Source organism: Rhinolophus sinicus, linkage group LG03 (genome assembly GCF_036562045.2).
Source record: "Rhinolophus sinicus isolate RSC01 linkage group LG03, ASM3656204v1, whole genome shotgun sequence".
NCBI lineage: Eukaryota > Metazoa > Chordata > Mammalia > Chiroptera > Rhinolophidae > Rhinolophus > Rhinolophus sinicus.
Genome location: NC_133753.1, coordinates 43,852,955 through 43,870,347, shown reverse-complemented (window position 1 = coordinate 43,870,347; position 17,393 = coordinate 43,852,955). Strand labels below are relative to the sequence as shown.

Here is a 17,393-nt window from a genome sequence, read left to right as displayed (position 1 = left end):
AATTTTTCATATGCTTACAAAGTACCCTTTGATTTTCTGTCACACGTTAATTACAGCGTTTTGCCATTAAATAGGAAGCTTTGTGTAAACTAATTACTAGGTAATCATTGTCTACTGCAAGCGTGCTGTTTGTACCTTTTATTTTATTCTAAAAATGCACAGATCTCACAGTCTGGAAACACTCTACCTTCCAGCCATTAGCTCTCACTAATTCATAGCATTATTGTGGTGAGAGTGGAGGAGTTGTAATTGTTGTGGTATCAGAGCTGTTAATTACCGGAGTAAACAGTTGAAATGGTGCCAAGGTCTATTGTACAAGGCAGAGAAAAGGAGGTTTAAATGTTACTCCCACCATCTGGGGACTAGGGGGAGAGGCAAATGCTTGAGAACAGCAGTGAGGCGCTATCGCCGCCTCAGCTCCAGGGTTGGCGGCCATATGGATCCGGAATATCCTGAATCAATTGAATTTAACTGCCAGTTTTTCGCAATAACAGCGTGGAAGGAAGAATAAAGCAAAAGATGAGAGGAACGAGAATTGGTTAGTGTTTTCACATCCAGGAAGTCCTCGTTGGAGTTGTTTTGGAAATATCTGCTTTGCTGAAAACCACAAAGCAGGCATGGGTATTTATTTGGACCCAATTTAGAATGAGTTTTACTCTCCTTTGCCAGCGACTGCGCCATTTGCTTCTGGTCATCTGTCCTCAGTGCCCCTGGGGAAGAGAGGGAGAAGACTGGGACTTTCATGTAATTGTGCCAGATCAAACAAAATTCCTCACTTTTGGAATTCACTGATTTATTGCACTGGTTTTTTAATGAGCATAGTCCATGGAAAGAAAATAATCATAAATACATAAGGCTATTACATTGCCTTAAGTACGTATATACGTCTGTACATGTGGGAATATCAAGGAAAGTACAGCTCTTCACTCTGATTAAGAGAAGTAAATGTTTGCCCATTCCTTTTGTATAAAATAAAAATACAATGGTCTCTCATTTCATTCCACAGATTCACCCTTCTCCCCTACCACTTGAATGAAAAATCAAGTCCAAAGGGCACATGTGTTTTCTTTTGTTTTTAATTTTTAATTAAAGAGATTTTTCAGCATATGCAATTTTTTTCAATCAGTAATATTTCTCTAACTGGAAAGAAAGAAACTGATTGCCAATAATAATTATAGCTACTTCCACTTATGGTTGATTTTTAAACCACATGGTTTCTTTTTTAAAATACTGTGTCATTTTTAAAACAGGCATATGTATTTACTTGATGTCACGCATATTTAATTTCCTTTAAACCCATTTTCCAACATTAAATATATTTTTAAAAAATCTGCCACTTGCTGCTGTAATTACTTTTTAATATCATTCCCAAAACATCAACGTATTCTTCTTTTTTTAAACCACCCTGGATTATTTATTTTTAATTGTTCCTTTAGCAGATGTTGAAGTAATTCTGGGTGTAATGTAAACAACTCTTTTAAAGAGAACGATCACAGACTGCCACATGCTCCATGAACCAAGGACAGTGTTTGTCAGGCTTTATGATGGCAGTTTGGGTCGCGGAAAAAATTTTCTGCTTTTCTGTATGTGCAGAGTTCAATTACGAATTTCAAGAAATGCTTAATCTTTATCTATCGAAACCCCAGCATGCAGCATGACTGGCTGAGCCTAGAAAGAAAACCATGGCCCCCTATGGGGAGGGGAAAAAGGAAACAGCAGTTTAAGTGCTGGGAAGTTGAACAGAAATGAACCTTTGTAGAGTTTCTGGTTGGGGCGAAGCGGTTGTGCTGAGATTTGGAATGGCGGCGCGACATATGTGCCTCAGTTGGACAAAACGCTTCTCAAGTCAAATCAACTTGCTAGGCCTGCACGTTGGTGCAAGGTGGAGGCCTAGATAATGAGGGACAGACTCCTCAAGAAGCAGCGAGTGGATAATGCTACATAAGTATGGAATTATATACCGCATTTTCACCATTCTGTTTAATGAGAGCCGCCGCCGCAGCGAATCACTTGCCACACAGCCGAAATGGGCCATTAGCTATCAAGGGAAAATTGTCTTTGCCGCTTTCAGCAGATGGAGCAAATATTTTACAAAGCAATTTTACATACCAAAAACATTTGTGTGCCTTAGTAATGTTGGCTGTTTTACATTATGTTACCTTCTACAGCAGCATAATTTTCCATCTCATCGAAGGCAAAGTTGGCATTTTTGATTTTTAAATTCTCAATTAACAATTAAACATGGAGTATTAAAGCAGTCCTTAAACTTTAAGTAGGTGTGGGAAGTAGTTTATGACTTGCTGAAGACATTTTCATTTTTTTTCTTCCTCCTCTCAGCATATTTTTGCACTCTAAAGAGGGACTATTTCTAATGATCTAATGGAAAGGAATGAGTGAAACGTCACTACTGATTGCAGAACGAGAGTAACCAATGCATAGAGTGATCAGAGCATTTGCTGGCTTCTAATGTCCCTCACGGATTGTGGTTACATGGTTTGGCCCACCCACTTGTATCAGTTTAAAATGTTTAAGCTTCAAGTAACGGCAAACCCAATTCAAAATAGCTTTAACAATAAAGAGAATTTATTATCTTAGCTAACTGAAAGTCCAAAGATTGTTCTAGCTTCACACAAGGATTAATCCAGTGGCTAAACATCACTCAGGACCCATTTGTCCTCTGTACCACACATATGATCTGCTCCATCCTCAGGCTGGCTGTCCTCAGGGTTAAAAGATGGCCTATGTAGATGATCTAATGTGACCCAGAGTGATCATTTATGCCCGCTGATGGTACTTACAGACCCCATTGCAATGTGGCATCCTGGCAGCCACCGGATTTGAATCCCAGTTTTGCTACTTCATGCCTGTGTGACATGAAACGGGGATGATAGTAACCGCTCAGAGAGTGATTTTTGAGATAATAAATATAAACCCCCTCCTCATGCAGGCCCACCACTTGGTAAGCTCTCAATAAGTGAGAGCTATTATTTTACCTGAAAAATGACTGTAGTTGTAAAAAGTAGTCCATGCACAGCAAAGTAACCTTTCTAAACTCAGCCTTGAATTTGGATCCCTCCCTTCTCTCTCTCTCTGTGCCACTAGCCAATTAAAATCCTGAGCACCTTTCATGGTCGCCCACACTTTGCCCTCTGAAAGAGGCAGCAGAAGTGAGAGGACTCACCCAGGGTCCGAAGGCAGCCAGAGAGCTCCTGCGGCCTCACTGTGTGAGTGTAGAACCCCTGGTCCCTCTTCTGTTACATGCGACATTTGCTTGGCTAGTCCATATGGCCCCTTTCAACCCTGACAGTCTTGCTTAGTTTTCCAGGTCACTGTCTTGTCCTTTTGGCCTTATGCCACCCTCCGTTCCTCCATTTAAGGATATCAGAAACCTCTACAAAGCAGAAGGTAGGTAGGTCTCTTGGTTTCTCTTTTTGAATACCACCGAACAATGCCTGATGTGGGAGATTTGAGATGATTAGCCAAGACGTTATTTTTCTGAATTCAGACAAAATGAGTTTTGGTGGGACTGATATTTAGAACAGTCTAATTTGTATTCCTTCTTGCTCCTCTCCCATCTTCCTGAATACACACACACACACACACACACACACACACACAGAATTTACTTCAGAAAGTTAACTCTCTGGAGTTTGAAGTAGCTTTAGTCATTGAGGGCAGTATTAAATTGGATATGCTAGCAGCTTCCCCTGAGATATCCTGAATTTCCTTCAGTGAAATATCTCTTCCTTCAAATTTACACTTTCTTGATAGAAAAAGATAGTGAGCTGAGCGGCGAGGTCCATGCTGGATAGATAAGATCTCTCGGCTGCATCGGTCAGGCTGCTGGAGGCCCTGTGCCTTCTGTAGATGCCCTGGAACCCTCCAAGGTCATGACTCTTGTCACACTCTCAGGGGCAAATGTGGGTACTGGACAAAGGGTGGCAAGGCTGTGCTGTGGCGTAGATGGGGCTGAAGTTCCTCCTGATGGGAAGGGCTCTAGAGCCACCAGCTCCACAAAGGCCAGCTGCCCATGTGCATGGCCAGAGCCAGTACAATCATGAGGGAATGAAAATCTGGAATTCTGATTTTTTCCAAAAGTAAAGATTACTTTTCTAACATTTGCTTATCGTCCACAAGGTCCATACTTTCCTTCTCACAGCCCCAGAGTCGTTAGGTCTCAATGATCTGCCCCATGCGGGCCATAGGCTCTCTGAAACACTGACTTAGTAGTCCATCACCTCGATGTGACTCACAGCAAAGAAACTTTCTAAGGACTCGTTCTTAAGTTTGTAAGATAGAGGAGATGTGCCCCAGTGGGCTTGTCACTTGGTTTTCCCAAGCCCAGTGGGAACCCACAGCCATACTTCCTCAGCCCGGCTTTGGGGCATTGGTCTTCTTTGTTAGAATGAATGGTTTTAACTGAAACAAAGGTAGCACAGAAAGAAAGATGGGTGTGGAGAATAGTGCTCAAAGGGGGGGTCCAGGTTGTTGGAACTGCGTGTCTTGTCTGCTTCTTTATGCTTTAGAGTCAGGGCTTTGGGGAGATGAGGGAATGTACAGTGAAGAGCAGAGAAAACGTGTACTTTGTGCAAGATACGAGAGGGGAAAGTCCCACTGCTTTGACAGCGATTTCTGTGCCTCCACGTCCCACGGCAGAGGCTGGCTGCGTGAGTCGGCCTCCCCAACCCTGATAACAACCTCCCCACACCGTGCAGAGTCTCCCTGAATGAGCGTGTGCCAGGACACTCTCCCTTTCTCTTGACATTTTTGTTCTGTATGTCCAGCTCTTACTAAGCTAACTAACGAGACTCTCCCACCAGGATTTCCTGGATAGTTCAGAAATTATTCAGATTATTTCGACCTACCTAGAGTATATATGCATATACTCTCAGATGTTTGTTGTCTACTGTAGATTTTCAGGGGGCACTAGACCCGGAATGAACCAGATGTTCCAAGGAGCTGGGGGGGTGCGGGGGGAGGAGGACGATAATCTTGTAAGGGCAGGCAACTTGGAAATAAATGCGTATACAGATTGTTTCTAAGATTCTTTCTAGCCCCACTTGCCAAAGCTGATTCTTTTTTGATTCCTCCAAATTACTGAGTGTTCACTAATAGATTGGGAGGTTCCCAGCAGCCCAAAGCAAGCCTGAGTCCTTCTTGCCAGAGTCCCATATTTTAAAATGAATACTGCCTGTCAAATGGTTTTGTATCTATGACCCTGCCCTACTTTAGACAGAAATAAAATCTGAAGAGGTAGCTTCCATGTGAAAATTTTTACATAGTCTTTTCTATTTGAAAATTTTTAGCTAGTCTAAGACAATCCAAAAGAAAAATAGTGTCCTGGAAAACCGAGTCTTTTTGTATCAAAAAGTCAGGCTTCTTATTCATTAGAAGGTTCCCTGCTGTTTTCATTTTGACAGTTGCTTTATGGTAATGTGGGGCCAGCCTCACCTGTAGTCAGATGAGGCTGTGACCTAGTGGGGAGCTGTGGCCTTGGGGGACTGAGAGCGGCCCCTCCCCACCTCCCTCTTCTAACCTGCCCCCACTTCAAACCCCACCTTTACAGTGTCAGCCTGAAGTTTAAGGCTTTGATCCCAAGGCTGTAGGACGTGGAGGCACCCCCACCAAGGGAAAAGAGCACAGCTTTAAAAGATGTAGGTGCCAAAGAAAGACCGTACCCACTCTGTAATTTCTCCTAGGGTCAGCCCTGGTAGGATCATAGAGTAAAAAACTTTCAGGTCCGAAGGATCTTAGGAAAAAGGTCCGTTAACTCCACATTTTACATCAAGGGAAACTGAGGCCCCGAGTTGGGGGGCACGTTGCCCAAGGATGCTCAGCTGGTCAGACTGCTGCGGGTCTGAAGCCGGAGTTACCTGATGCTCAGGCAGAAGGCTGCCTTCGGAGAAAACAGGCACAGGGAGCGGCAGTATTCAGGGGGCCAAATCACTTGGAAATATGAAAACGAAAGTGGCTGGGAAAATAAAGAAATTTTCAAAATGGCTTTCTGACTCTGGATAAACAGTAACCACATTTTTTTTTTTTTTTTGCCTGTTGGAGGCCTGGTTTTTAATCACTCCACAAGCAGTTTCCATTTCTGTAGTAAAATTGCTTGTGGTTCTATTTAATTTGTTTCTGCAGGAGCCAGCTTTGCTGAAGATCTCCGAGGAGCTGGCGGGCATTTTAGCACAGCACGCTCAGCCAGTCAATGAGAGACGCTTCCCGACGTGGAGGAAATTCCTCCACACATTTCTCAGTCAAGGTAAATAAGACTGTAAAGTTTCTGGTGAGCATCCGTCTCCACAACCTTGAATTCTAGTTTTGGGTCGACCTGGGGCCGACTTAAACACTTTACATCTCTTCTGTTGGTGTAGGAACGTGCTCCTACAAGCGGACTCTTTTAAACTGTTCCTAAGTATCTATCCTGCTCTTAGCCTCATACGTAAATAGGAACCGTGCACACCAAGCTTGTCTTGCATAACTCAAGATTCCTGCCTGTTGTTTGCACCACAAAGGTGAGCTTAGGAATCGGGTGACCTGGATCTCAGTCTCATCCAGGTTGATGAGCAAGGCTCTTCAACCCTCAGAGGCCCAGTTTCTTCACTCACCTACTTCACAGGGTTGTTGGGAAGATTCAGCGAGAAACACAGAAAGGAAAGTTTCTACCACAGAGCCCGACCCCAGATAGAGCATTCATAGATGCTGGTTTCCTCTTCCGTTTCCTAGGAGAACAGAAATGGTCTCGCCTCCAGATCTAAACGTAGCATTTCTAAATAAGAGTCCTCTGCAGTCCTGGAACAAAGGCATCCTCCATTCCTTCATCCCCCTCCTCCTAACTCATCCTCCTTCTCTAAGGACATTAGGAGGTTCCCTGCGAATGAGGGACTGAAGAGAGTGACTGCCGTGTATCCCCAGGGACACCCAGGCCATGCCCCTCACTCTCTAGGAGGTTACAGAGTAAGACAGATGTTCTTATATGCTTACCCACGTGAATGATAGCAGAAGGCTAGTATTACAGAAAACAGAAGAGACCTTTCCACTCTATTCACCACTATCAGGTGATAACATTATATTAACATTAATATATAACAATATCATAATAATGTTCTATGCTAACAGCAGCAGCAACAACACAAGGATGATAATAGCAGTGACGATAACATAATAAGCACCAACAGTGCTAATTGTGTGCCTGCACTATTCTTAGTATACGTAGTAATTCATTTATTTGATCCTCCTAAGAATCTTAGGAGGTGGGTACCATTATCACCCCTGTTTTATAAAGGGGGAAACTGAGGTACAAAAGGTTAACCAACTCACCCCAAATCACTCTGTTGCTATGTAGCAGAGCCAATAAAAGGCTATGTCTGTGTTGCTCTAGGAGTCTTGGCCAGAGCCAGGGGTATATTTATGAAGGAACGCAGGCTCAGCGATGACAGAGCATCAGGAAGGACAGATTTGTTGGTTACTGGAATACACTGTGTGTTAGAACACATAGCAAACACTCTGCTAATTAACTACTCAAGTAAGGGGTTGGATGGCCAGCCATCTAACAAGAATGCCGAAAAGGGGTGTTCACAGGAGGGGGAGGTCATGCTGTATGATCCCCCATATTCTCTCAAATCTGTTTCTATGATGCTACAAATTTCCACACGTACTCACTGACAAAGTAAAACTCAGAGTCAACCCCAAGCATAACTAGAAGAAAATAAGGTACCTACAACAACAAAAATGGTCAAGAATAAGAGATTCTTTTTAAGTTAGGAGGGGAAGACGAGGAAGATCTCCAAGTCCATCCAGGACAGGCTGTTAGGAAGTTTCCAGATCTTCCAAGGTCAGCCTGCAAATCTTCCTCTAATCTATGCATTTTCACGTGAGCTTTGTAGATTAGAAAGGGTTTTCCCAGCCACTGTCTTCCTTGAGCTGTAAAACCACAAGCTTAGGCTTTGCCTTGATGTTCATCTCTCCCTTCTTTCCTTCCTTCCTTCCTCTCTCCCTTCATTCCTTTCCTTCCTTCTTTCTTTTCCCCTCCCCCTCCCCCTCCCCCTCCCCTCCCCTCCCCTCCCCTCCCCTCCCCCTCCCCCTCCCCCTGTCTCTCCCTCTCCCTCTGTCTCTGTCTCTGTCTCTCTCTCTCATGTTGTAAACACAGTGCCTGTTTATGGGAGGCAGAACTAGCTTTATTGAGTCAATTTATAGATGAAGAAACAGGCACAAAACTAGGAAGTGACTCGGGTAAAATCACACAACAAATACATGGTGAATGGGAACAGAGCTGGATCCTACAATTTTAGCACATCTCAGAAATCCAGTCCTACTAAGGTGTTTTCTAAGTCATGTGTTTTTATACCTCTGCCCAGCTCTGAGCCTAGTATATACATCAGACCTACATAAATGTTCACTGACTAAACAAGTCCTTCCCCCAAGGTTTCCTGACTCTAAGGTCACCTTCTCCTGCCATCTTCCACCATTGTCCCTTTCATTTCATATCTGCTCTTTCAGTATGCTTATGGTCACAAAATGTGCTACAGAGGGGATTTCTGCATTGCCATGGTCTTATATCAAAGGCAATACAGTTTTTAAAAAGAAGAATTAATTCCTTTGAAGGGAAAATAATTAACAGCAAAAAGGCATGGTTATGGTGCTGAGAAAACAATACAAATAAGCTACTTTGAAGTAAAAATAATCTTATAAGTATAAAGGACAATGTGTTTCCACTATCTTTCGAAATGTAGGTGACAGCGAAAGCCACAAAGTTATCTGTCTCAATCAGACACACACAATAGGTTTCTTTGTGGGTTTTGTTGTTGTTGTTTTGCTGCATTTACCTTGTTAAATCTCCAACAACTGTATTTCGGTACAGCACACACGAGTCGGTCTCATCTAAGAAAAGCACGTCTCAAACCAACCAAAAAGATAAATCAGTTTTCCTTCTGCAACTCAGCTTTCTTTGGGGCCAGCTCCAACCACCTTTACAGACACTTAAGGCAAGTGCCTTTTATATGAAGTAACAGATGGCTGCATTTGAGAACTTCTAAAATATCTGGATTTAACCCTATATGCCATTCAAAGCCTGCGGGCAGAGACCACCTCCCAGCAAATTTGTGAAATTAGCAGGCCAAGTTTCTCTTAATACTGTCAGGCTCCAGAGTCCGCCACGTCTAGGGGACACATAGCTGTTCCTACTTTGAAAATATATCATCTGATTCTTTACAAGTAACATTAAATTTTTTTTTTTTTTTAATAAAAGGGATATATACAGTAAGATCTATGTTAGGCCTGAAAACAGAAAATCAGGGCCATGTAATTTTTTGTGGACAACCACCACTGAGCCAGCCCACAAATAAATAACCTAGGGCTAGTATTGTTGCTGTGCTGTGGCATCAAATTTGCCTGTATGATTTTTGTTCTTCAGAGAAAAAGGGAAAATGTGATATATTGTAAAGCTTTCATTATCAGCAAGGAGGAAGGAAGCACACCTGTTCCTTAAGGAAGGCAGCACCTCCTGGCTCTGTATTTTAAAGAATGTTTTACAACTGGCCTTCTCTAGGAGTCCTTTGGCTGACATAATATAATGGTCACTATTTCAAAAGGCAGTGGAACGGAACAGAAAGGGTCCTGGTCAGTAGGGTATGAACTGTGGACTGTGAGCAGTTAATTCCCCCCGAGGGATTTGTCTATAGGCCTTATGTGCATCATTTACGTAACGAACGGGCATAGACGTAATGATCTTTACAGTGTTTTCCTAATTATGATCAGAATCAAAACTGCCATCCATTGAGTCCCACTGTATGCCAAGCATTGGGCTAACCACTGAAAATACTGTATCTCAAAGACACAACAATCTTGTGAGGTCGGTTTTATTATGCCCATTGTACAGATGAGGAAAAGGAAGTCCGGAGAATTGAAGTTACTTGCCCAAACTCTCACAAGACATGGTACATGCAGGCTCTGAGACCCAGTCCATCGGTTATAGCCCGGCCTCTTTCCTCCTGCTCTAGAGTGGGGCATAGTCCTTGTGAACGAATCCTTTCACCTACTCCATGCTTTCCCCCCAGGAGGTGTGGCCGAAGCATACCCACCTGCAGAAAGCGTCACCAATCTGACGGTGGACATGCTGATAGAGCCCAACGGAGAAATCAGGGTGCTATCAATGGGAGACCAGTTTCATGCGGAAGGCCCCTTCATCTCCTCCGGTACCACCATGCCTCAGACCTCAGTGGATCCCCAAGTTCTCAGTTCTTTGTGTCTCCGAATTGGAAACGCTTGTAAAATGAGAAATGTGGTTGGTTACTTTTCTATAGACCTGGTGACTTTCATTGATCCAAGCACCATGGAACAGCAGGTAAGTAGACTTGATACCATGTGAAATACTAAAATATGTAGACTCCATAGTGTCCACACCCATGCAACAGGGCATATAAGGGAGCTTCTAAGACCCACTGCTCGTCAGATAAGCTGAATCGGTAAACTCTGCATTTACATGGTCCGTGCCAATCCGTGTGAGACCAGGCTGTACGTCGGGAAGTACAAGACCAGGGTCTTCTCATTCAGGTGCAGTTGGAGTTTAAATGATTACAGCTCATCCCAGAGAGCTCTGTTGATTGGGCCTCAATTCTCTGCCTGGGTCTTATTGTGAGATTATTGTATGCCTTTCAGGGATCGAACCTTTCTAGAACCTGTTCTTAAATAGAAGGCCAATCACTAGAAAGGAGTTCAGAGTCCTTGTTTCTGTTCCTTTTCTTAGTTCACCAGCAACTTAGGTTGTCAATATTTTCTTCTAAAAAATGTGTTACGAAATATTTCATAAATATAAAAAGGTCCAAATAATAATGAATATCACGTGTCCCTACCCAGCTTAAAATAAAGTGCCAGCACCACCTCCAGTCCTTTGTACCTCTTGCCAAGCCTCCTCGCCCGGTCCTTCTTCCTTCCAGAAGTAGCCACTGTCTTACATTTGCAACTTTGATTCCTTTCCATATTATGCTTTTACTGCACATGGGAATACCCATGAATAACATAGTTTCATCAACTTTGTGCAGATCATAACCTCCTCTATGTTATTATTCTACAGCATGCTTTTATTCACTGTTACATCCGTGACATCCTTCATGTGCACATGTGTGGCTCTGATGTATAATATTCTAAATTATAATGTTTAAACTCCCTACTAGTACTTCACAGGACTTGTTTTTTTAAATGTTCAGTTCCTCCTCTGTGAGTGTTGGGTGACCACACCTCTGTCTAAAGGATGAAATGGCTTCCTGCCCTCCCTCTCCAAATATCCTCTGGCCATCCAACACTAGATATATTCTAGCTGTTTTATATTAATTATTCTCTTTTACGATTCTCCATTTCAGTCAGATGATGGTTTCAAAGTAAGAGTTTATATTGTGGGCAGTTTTCCGCTTATTCAATAATCATTTTCCATTTGCCTTCCTGGACCCTCCCTTGGTTTTACATTCTTTTTCTCAGGCCCGCAGATTAAGAGAGAAAAGGATAAACTGAAGGGCATTCAGAAATAATCTACCCTGGGTGGAGGGAGGATGGAAACAGTGCCCTCTGGTGGAAGAGCTGGGTGGCAGGGAAGCAGGAGGAGGAAAATACGCCCTCTCCAAACGCCTGTCATGAGAAAGAAGGATTAAAGCTGCAATCCTTTGGGCGGTAGGGAGGACGGAACTATGGGGAGAGTTGACTTGTGGTTTTTACTTATTCGTGCTTGGTATAGGGAGATTTGCACATGGCAGTGGGAGTGATCTTCTCCAAACACAGAGCTGGTCCTGTCCCTGGGCTTACCACCTTTCCAGGGTTCTGGGATAGAGGTTCCACCCTTCCCCTGACTGGTCCCATGTACCTCGCCAGCCTTTACTCACTCTAACTCCTCCTCTTTTTCTCTCTTTTCCAACCACACTGGCCTCTCTCTGTCTCCCTTATTCATCATAGTACCTCCTGCCACAGGGCCCTTACATATGCTGCCCCTCTGCCTGAAATGCTCTTCCTCTTCTTTATCTAGTTAATTCCCTTCCCGTCCATCATGTTTCAGCACAAGCCCCATTTTCTTAAGAAAGCCTTCCCTGACAAAGTCAAATTCACTTGTTTTAGGTTCTCACATCATGTACCTCTACTCCATATCACTTAACTTAGTCACAGTTTAAACTTATTTACATGATTATCTGATTAGAGCTGTCTCCCCCTGTAGAGTATAAGTTCTCTGAGGATCTGTACTATGTCTCTCTTTGCTCCCCACTCAATTCTCAGCACTATCTCTGCACAAAGTAGGTGTTCAGTAAATATTTGCTGAAAGAATGAATGAATAAACAACAGATGCTGGGTGGTGATGCCAAGGCATTTAGAGAAGGCGCTCAGACATCAGTTGACAGATGGGATAAGTAAATATTAACCCATTGTTCTCTGATTTTATCATACTATGATTTCTAATCCCTTCCTGTTAATACTTGAGTATATGGCCATTTGTGTTACAATTTTCAATAGGACATTGGAGGAAGTTCTCAGTGAGCGCACCAAAGGGTGTTTCTATGTTGGCAAGAGAAGTATGTTAGCTCTTTGTGTGTGTGTGTGTGTGTGTGTGTGTGTGTGTGTGTGTGTTTGCGAAATCACTAGCATATTCTCTAGCCATTTTGCAAGTACCATCACTTCAGAAAGCACCTTAAGTTTGTTTTTCTAATTGGCGTGTGTGGTGCCAGTGAAGAGACTGGCATATTATCAACCTCTGATTTTTGCCGGTCTAACAAAGAGAGAAATGTTAACTTGTTTTCCTCAGTATTTCTTTATTATTGATAATAAACATCTTTTCATATGTTTGTTGGCAACTTATATATCTTGTCTTAATTGTCTCATCATATCTTTTGCCCTTTTAAATTGGACTACAATACAAATGCTGATTTGTAGAAGCTCTTTGTATATAAGGAACTCTTATCCTCTGACTATTATACATGTTGCAAATATCTTCTCCCAGATAGTCATTTGTGGCTTTTCTCTTTTTTTCAGCCATGCTTCTCCATCATAAAATCATTGTTTTTCCTTTGTAATTTATTAGTAATATTTTGTGGAATTATTTTGTAGAGTACCAAGAGTACTCTAATATCTTACTGCTCATCAAACTTCAATCCACAAAACTTAGCATCCATTGCTAACTTTCTTCTGAGTCAGCCACCACTACGATGGTGGTAATTTTCTATTTCCATCATTCTTTCTACATTTATTCATTGGCAATCTACTGCAAGGAAGAGTTTTTCCTTCTCCATCTTTCATTTATGTATATATGCATGGATGTATGTATATGTGCATGGATGTATGCATGTGTGTATGCGTGTATGTATGCGTGTATTATTTATACCAGTTCGAACTCATGAGTTTCTACTCGCTTCTGTCAATTGTATTATATACTTTTATCATTTCGATATTCAGATTGTCCCAAATTTGGCTAGTGGGAGGCCCTTCAGTGTGGCTCTTGTGTCCTTTTGATGTGTCCCATATTCTTTGAGCATTGTCTTACCTTCTAGCACAATGAGATGTTCCAGGTTCATCTTACACTTTCCCGAACCCAACCAAGGATCAACCTAAGAGCCTTGGGTCCTTTTAGTGGATCTAGACTTGTGCGCACTTCGGCAGCACATATACTGAAAAAAAGATCTGGGCTCTTAGTGTTCTCATTGCTACTGGAATGTTATTGCTTCTGATCTCTTTCAGTGGATAGAGCAAGAAAAAAAAAAATATATGTATATATTTTACACACACAAGCAAACATATAGCTACGTCTATACATACATATTTATCCATCTATGACTATTTCTATCAGTGTATATATTTTTTCTATTTATTTCATTTAGTGTATTCATCCTTCTTTACTTTTATTATTCCAGCTGCTGGTATCTCATGTTATAGTTTTAAAATTGTGCCTATCATAATTTGACAAGCCTCTATCAGTGTATATATTTTAAAACCATGCATTCCTGCCAGTATCTCGAAATTCCAATCTAGATTCTTTCTAGACTTCCCCTTTTCCACACTTAAAAATAGACACTTTCTCCAACAGTGACAAACCTGAGTCTCTTTATCCTCAATATATTTACTTATTTGCTCCATCAAATTATATATTTGTTCAAGGTAACCAACCAATATCCCAACCAATCCTGCTGTGTTCTTCACCTGCCACACCTGTGCTCCACCCCTATGCTTCCTGTACTTGGACACAGAACTCTGTCATTTGTGTTTTAAGTTTATTCGTAATGTTCTTCATCATACTGAAGTTTCAAATAGTCAATTCTAGCTCTTTATCTAAAGTACTGTATTACCTTGAGCTTATCACTTTCAGCTTCAGTTTTCTCAGCTATAAAACGATTAGGTTGGCTTATTTGACTTCTGAAGAACCTTAAGTTTCAAAAATTATTTACTTCAATAATATTTTTATAGTATTTGTTTTTCACATTCAAAATTTAATAGTAGTAAGAATCCCTTTTTAAAAACTGTCACAAGGAAATCATCACAAAGATTTATATATACATATATTAATCACAACATTATTAAGAATAGCAAAATTTCCAAATAGCCCAAATTCCAATAATAGAGAATTTGTTAAGCAAATTATGATAGCTCAATAGAATTGAAAGCTATGAAAACAGTAAAACTGAAGATATTTTGAAGAATATTGAACAGGAAACTGTTCATAGAACAGTGGAAGGGTAAAATGCAGATTACAAAACAATAAATGTAACATGATAATTTTATAAAAAGAAAAAAAACATACATGCAGAGCAAAAAGAACCTAAAGAAATAAAAGATATTACAAGTCATTATTTCCGGATTGGAGGATTGGAGGTGTAGCAAGCAGAGTAATACTCCCCACCTCCCCACCCCTCCAAAGATGTCCGTGTCCTAATTCCTGAAACCTGTAAATGTTACCATACATGGTAGCATGTATACGTGATTAACTAAAGGCTGTTGAGATGGGAAGATTATCCTGGATTATCCAGGTGGCCAGTGCAGTTACAAAGGTCCTGCTGGCTTTGAAAACGGAGGAAGTGACCATGAGCCAAGGAAAGCAGGCGGCCTCTAGAAACTGGAAAAGGCAAGGAAACAGATTTTCTTCTAGAGCAGATAGGAGGAAGGAAGCCTTGATTTTAGCCCAGTGAGACTCCTGACATCTGACCATTTAAGCCACTAAGTTTATGGCAATTTTGTTCCAGAGCAATAGGACACTACTACAGGGAATAATTTCTGTTTTGTTCTTTGTGCTTTCTGTGTTTGCATTTTCAAAAGTAAGCATGCAATATATTTGTAATCAGAAAAAAAAAATGATTGGCTAATGAAAATCATAAATTTGTATAAAATGTTATAGTTTACAAAGCACATTCACATACATGAGCTTACCCACAAACATGTCTTACAGTAGACACAGGACACAGAAAACTGAGATGACTGCATTCATCTCAAATTCTTGCTCTCTGACCCCAGCTGGGCCCCCTAACTTACCGTGCTGGCATGGTAAGAGCGGAGGGGACTAGCAGCCAAAGAAAGGAAGATAAAGTAACAGTGGTACAGCAACGACAGCCCCACAATTGTGAGTCAACTCCAGATAAGAGTATGGAAAATCCTGTCCAGACTTCAGGAGGTGAGAGTGAAGTTCTAGGCTAGCAAAATGGAGGAACAGTGGTAGAAATGTAGGGTTTAAATATTGGGAACATCAGGCAGAATCCAGGGTCATTTGGAAATACGAGGAAAAGGGCCAGTCCTGGGAGATGGAACTGAGGGGAGCATAGTACAAAACCACTCCTGCCAGGGGACTTATGTCCAAGATTCCAGTACCCTAGGGATGAGGAAACTCCAGGCTTCCCCAGAATCCATCCAGATACATGGAACTACATGGCAGCCATGTTAGAGAAATGGCTTCCCACATGAGGATGAGGGGAGAGGCCCTGCCCCATGTTACTGTGGAGGGGTCCAATCCTTAAACAAAGACCAGCACAAGCTATTTCCACACCCCACTGTGTCCTGGAACCAGGGCCCTTGAGGGCAGTATCTAGGGGGTTCCATAAAGCACCTACCAAAGGCCTTAGATTGAGGAGAGTCTGACATGTTCATTAAATAAATACTTTTCAAGGGCCTACTCTACCCCATGTTAGATACTGAGGGAACAAGACATGTTCCGTGTCAGCTGGAAGCTCATTTCATATCCATCATCCAATTGCATTTGCTACACATGCACACAATTTCTTTGTTGTCTTACTGGTTCTTAGGTATAAATATTGCCTCCATGAGATTTCTAAATCCTCTAGAAAGCACTGGACTTTCATTTTTTTTAACCTCTTCCTGATGTCTAATACAATGATAGTCACATGAATGCCAGTTGATTGATGGACTTTTGAAACTTCTAGAAGATCCAGATCTGTTGAACTTACTTATTCACTTCTGGGCAATTTTAAAAGAAAGAATAAGTGCTTATTGAGCATCTATTATGTATATGCCATTATGGTAGGTACTAGAGAGGCTGCAAAGATGCAAAAGATGTAGAGGTGCCTGCCCTTAGGGAGTTCACAATCTATTTGGGAAGACAATCTTGAAAAGTGAATTACAAGAAAAAGCTTAAGTGACAACTACATCGAACAATAAAAAAGAGACATCAAAAAGGTAATGTCGGTTTAACTGCCTTCTGTTTGGAGCAATCAAGAAAGGTTTTTACAAAGTAGGTAGGATTTGAGTTGAAAGATAATTAGGATTTGAAGGAGAGTAAGAAAGAGGGAAGGCTGCCGTGAAGGGTGGTGGTAGAAAAGCACAAAACACATAGGGTAAAATGATGGTCTTACAAACATCTTATCTGATTTACCTCATGTAAATACCCATTGATAGATCATTCTCCAGTTCCTTTTCTTTATATAAAAGTCACTAAACAAATAGATTGGCAAAGATGCTTTCTGTTAAAATTCCCAGATTAAAAACTTCTTTGTTTTTAGATAGCTGTAAACTTTAGAAATAACTATCTATTATGAGCATTGGTAGTTATTACTTTTAAAAAAGGAAAGGAAATCCAATCTTTAAGAAAAGAGTTTAGATGAAAAACAACTGTAGGAGACTAGCGATGGATGACGGCCCTTCCTATACACAAAAGGAAATGAGACTTGTTACAAAGTACAAACGGTGAGGAAAGACAAAAATGGAGACCCTGATGTATATCAGAGAATAGCCCATATATTCTGAAATCTATTTCTAAGAGTTTCTGTATACAAATATATCAGTCTAAAATCGAAAAAAAGGAGATAGCTGAAAATATTTTCATCAAGATTGGTTATGGATTCTGGCCCCAGTCTTTCTACTTACCAGTTGTGATACTTTAGACAACTCACTAGACCTCTCTGAGCCTGGTTTTCTCAGTGACAAATGGT

The 17,393-nt window shown here is 41.4% G+C and overlaps 1 protein-coding gene across 2 annotated transcripts in view; it reads left to right on the top strand.

Moving 5' to 3' along the window:
* The window catches only part of IQCH (IQ motif containing H), a 184,537-nt gene that overhangs the window by 130,528 nt on the left and 36,616 nt on the right, over positions 1 to 17,393 (top strand). For both annotated transcript variants that reach the window (XM_074327525.1, XM_074327523.1), the window contains exons 16-17: positions 6,139 to 6,259; positions 10,053 to 10,339. In XM_074327525.1, the coding sequence (XP_074183626.1) occupies positions 6,139 to 6,259; positions 10,053 to 10,339 (408 nt within the window). The remainder of the gene's footprint in view (positions 1 to 6,138; positions 6,260 to 10,052; positions 10,340 to 17,393) is intronic.